Source organism: Acyrthosiphon pisum, chromosome A1, assembly GCF_005508785.2.
Source record: "Acyrthosiphon pisum isolate AL4f chromosome A1, pea_aphid_22Mar2018_4r6ur, whole genome shotgun sequence".
Taxonomy (NCBI): Eukaryota; Metazoa; Arthropoda; class Insecta; order Hemiptera; family Aphididae; genus Acyrthosiphon; species Acyrthosiphon pisum.
Window position 1 is genome coordinate 103,544,607 of NC_042494.1, and position 3,141 is coordinate 103,547,747.

The window sequence follows — 3,141 nt, forward strand, 5'->3', positions numbered from 1 at the left end:
AAGGAAGCTGTTCTAAAATAAATAGCTAAAACACATTTTAAACCCGTCAGTCTATAACATCAGAATATGATGAGACAGAAAGTCCCTAAGCCTTTTAAAGGGTGAAGGAAAATGTTGTTTGACTATAGTAATTATTATCCACTACCTATCAGTGTTGACTAAATTGAAAATATGGAGGTACGCAGATTATGTACACCCTATACGTGAATAAATTTCTTGGAAAAAAGGTTTCTATTGTTCATAAACTGTGCGCAAATGAGTTGTAGCCAATATTTCACATGGTGCAAATCACTCATTAAATATTAACAATTACTAATATGATATTATGATAAAACTAAAAAAGTTTGTGAAAAGTGTTACTAATATTCTATGATAAATGATAATTGATAAGTTATACATAATTTAGAGTGATTTATTGCGTATTTTATGAGGAGTCATTATGTTAGCATATTATGGTGCATTTGTGTAATTCATGAAATTGCTGATTTCGTGAACTTGAATCTATGGTAAGTCAATCTATCATTTCTATAATGCGCAGGACTACAGTGTTAACGAATAATGTGTTGCCAAATTTATACAGACATTTACAAGTTGTCTAGGTGATTTAATTGAGACGGGAGAGGGGAGGCCTAAGAGCTGACCAATTTAACAAATCACTGTTACGATGTAGTTTAGAATATTAAAAAATGGTTATAAATTAATATTCTAAATTGTTTTCGAAACGATTCACAGTAATACGAAGAAAAAAGTTATCGCTAATTAATTAGTTTACTGTGTGAGTTGTTGAAATGAATGAATGTGAAACAGCAATCCAACAGGCCACAGTTATACATACTATAGTCACAAATATTGTTGTATACATTATTTATGATAATTGTTTCAGGTACAAATGATGATAATAATACATTTAATTGTTATGATGAACTGATCAACCGCATAAAAGATAATCAAAGTATAATAAAGTGAGTGCATAATAATGTGTCATTCAAATTTCACACGAGCACAATTATAGTTTGATTAAAATTCTGTAATCAAAAAAGTTGTACTTAAAATGTAACGGATCCATAATGTGTGACACCGTTACAATGTGTATGCACCAAATTTAGATGCTTAAATTTAGATTGCTTAAAAAATATTTTACTACAACACATAGAGAACGCAATAGTGGTTTTTAATTAACATTTTACGAATGTATTATTCTCATAATAAGAAGCATAAGGATTGAGAACTATGACTAATAACTTCTATTTTTTATTTTTCAACCGCACCAGGATATATGATGATTTTTTTGAAATTTTACAACCTGCCATCTTATTCCAAATAATCGGTGGATCGTATTCTGTAATAACATTAATATTTCTCACTTCCCTGGTAAGCGTTTATTTTTTACCATAGATATTATGTTTCATAAACACATTTTTAAATCTATTTTTTTTTTTTATCAAGACGTATCTTATGGGTTTTTCAATTATATCCATACCAGTTTTAAAAGTATTTTTTGGTTTTTTATCAGTTACTTTTGAACTCTTCTTGTATTGTTATGTATTCAACCACATAGAAACTGAGGTATGCAAACAAAAAATAAATTACTCAAACTAGATACTAATACTCATTTTGTTTGACAAATATTTTATTGAAATATTGAACATTTTTATTGACAGAAATGTAATATGAATTTTGGATTGTATAGTAGTAACTGGACTGCAATGGATTTAAAATTTAAAAAGACATTGTTGTTTGCTATGAACACGAACTCATCTCACAGGCGAGTGATGAAAGTGACACCAATGTCTATCATAAATCTAGAAATGTTCGCCAATGTAAGCACTTATAAGTTATATTAGCCGATTATTATTATTTTAATAAATCACCTTTATAAATATTTTATACAACACAATACCTATATTATTGTCTTATTACTTATATTTCTTTTCGCTTAACCTTTATTGTACCCACAGCTAATCATGAACATTCTAATATCTATTACAATTTAAAAACAATATTAAATCGTAAACTAACGATTTTCAGGTGATGAACATGTCATACTCAATAGTGTCTGTACTATTAAATTCAAGAGTCCAGAAATGAAATGTACTAATTTATGAATTCAACTAATGACAGCGAGTAAAATATTAGATAATATTAGTTAAATCACATTGTATGTTTAAAATATAAACATCAAATTACTTATTTCTTTAGTAATAAAATTATGAAACTGACTTGTTGTAGATATTATATCAAGGATGTTAGATTTCGTTTATTTTTTTTATTTAAAATAAGAGAACATTTTGCAAATAGGATTAAAGCTCGATTTTCAAAATTATATTTATAGAAGCTAAAATATGTATTTTATAATTTACAATACCTATAAGTTCATTTTCAAACGTATTTTTCTATTACTAGAGAGTAAAATGAAAATTTGGACAACGAGGCATGACAGTTTTTCCTATGATGTAATTTTTGTTGATATAATACACCGAATATATTATAACCCATATCAACCCCCTGCCCACTTACAGGCATTTAGCAGTAGATTAGTGGACAAACAAATAAAACTTATTTATAAAATACAATTTTCAAATGTTTTAATATAATTGCAGACAATTTGTAAAACCGGTTCCGACACCCTTAATGATATACATTTAATATAATTTATGTTATTCTTAAATAATAAATTGGCTTTACGAACAGTGTTTTATGATTACAGAAAATAATAATTATCATACTAAATGAAGGTTAGTAATTATATGTTTGAACACGTCTTATTGTAATAAATTAATTGTTGTGTAGTTAGTACTATTCTATAAATCTAACACAACATGCGTACGCCGTACATTAGTTATAATTAGAGTTAGGATGTTGATGACTTTTGCATTTTTTTTCCTTTTATTCTGTACAATGCTATCCTAGCTAAAAATTTGTTTCATGCTCCCTTGATGCAGAATATTCTAATTTTATTTTGCATTTTTTTGTATTTTTTTGCATTTTTAGCTATAAATGCATTTTTTTGTTTTTAACGTCATTTTTCAACATTTTTAAGTCATTTTTCATCTTTTAGGGCATTTTTTGTACTTTTTATACAATGTGGGGCATTTTTCACAAATTAAAGATTTTAGGGCAAATGTTACACCCCAGTTTGGA

The 3,141-nt window shown here is 27.1% G+C and overlaps 1 protein-coding gene across 1 annotated transcript in view; it reads left to right on the forward strand.

The window, feature by feature from the left end:
- LOC103310274 (odorant receptor 2a-like) overlaps positions 1-2,589 on the forward strand; it is a 4,487-nt gene extending 1,898 nt beyond the window's left edge. Inside the window, exons 2-6 of the mRNA XM_016807023.2 lie at positions 884-962; positions 1,272-1,371; positions 1,447-1,566; positions 1,662-1,820; positions 2,029-2,589. Of these exons, the coding sequence (XP_016662512.2) occupies positions 884-962; positions 1,272-1,371; positions 1,447-1,566; positions 1,662-1,820; positions 2,029-2,088 (518 nt within the window). The 3' untranslated portion in view covers positions 2,089-2,589. The remainder of the gene's footprint in view (positions 1-883; positions 963-1,271; positions 1,372-1,446; positions 1,567-1,661; positions 1,821-2,028) is intronic.
- The last annotated feature ends 552 nt before the right edge of the window (positions 2,590-3,141 follow it).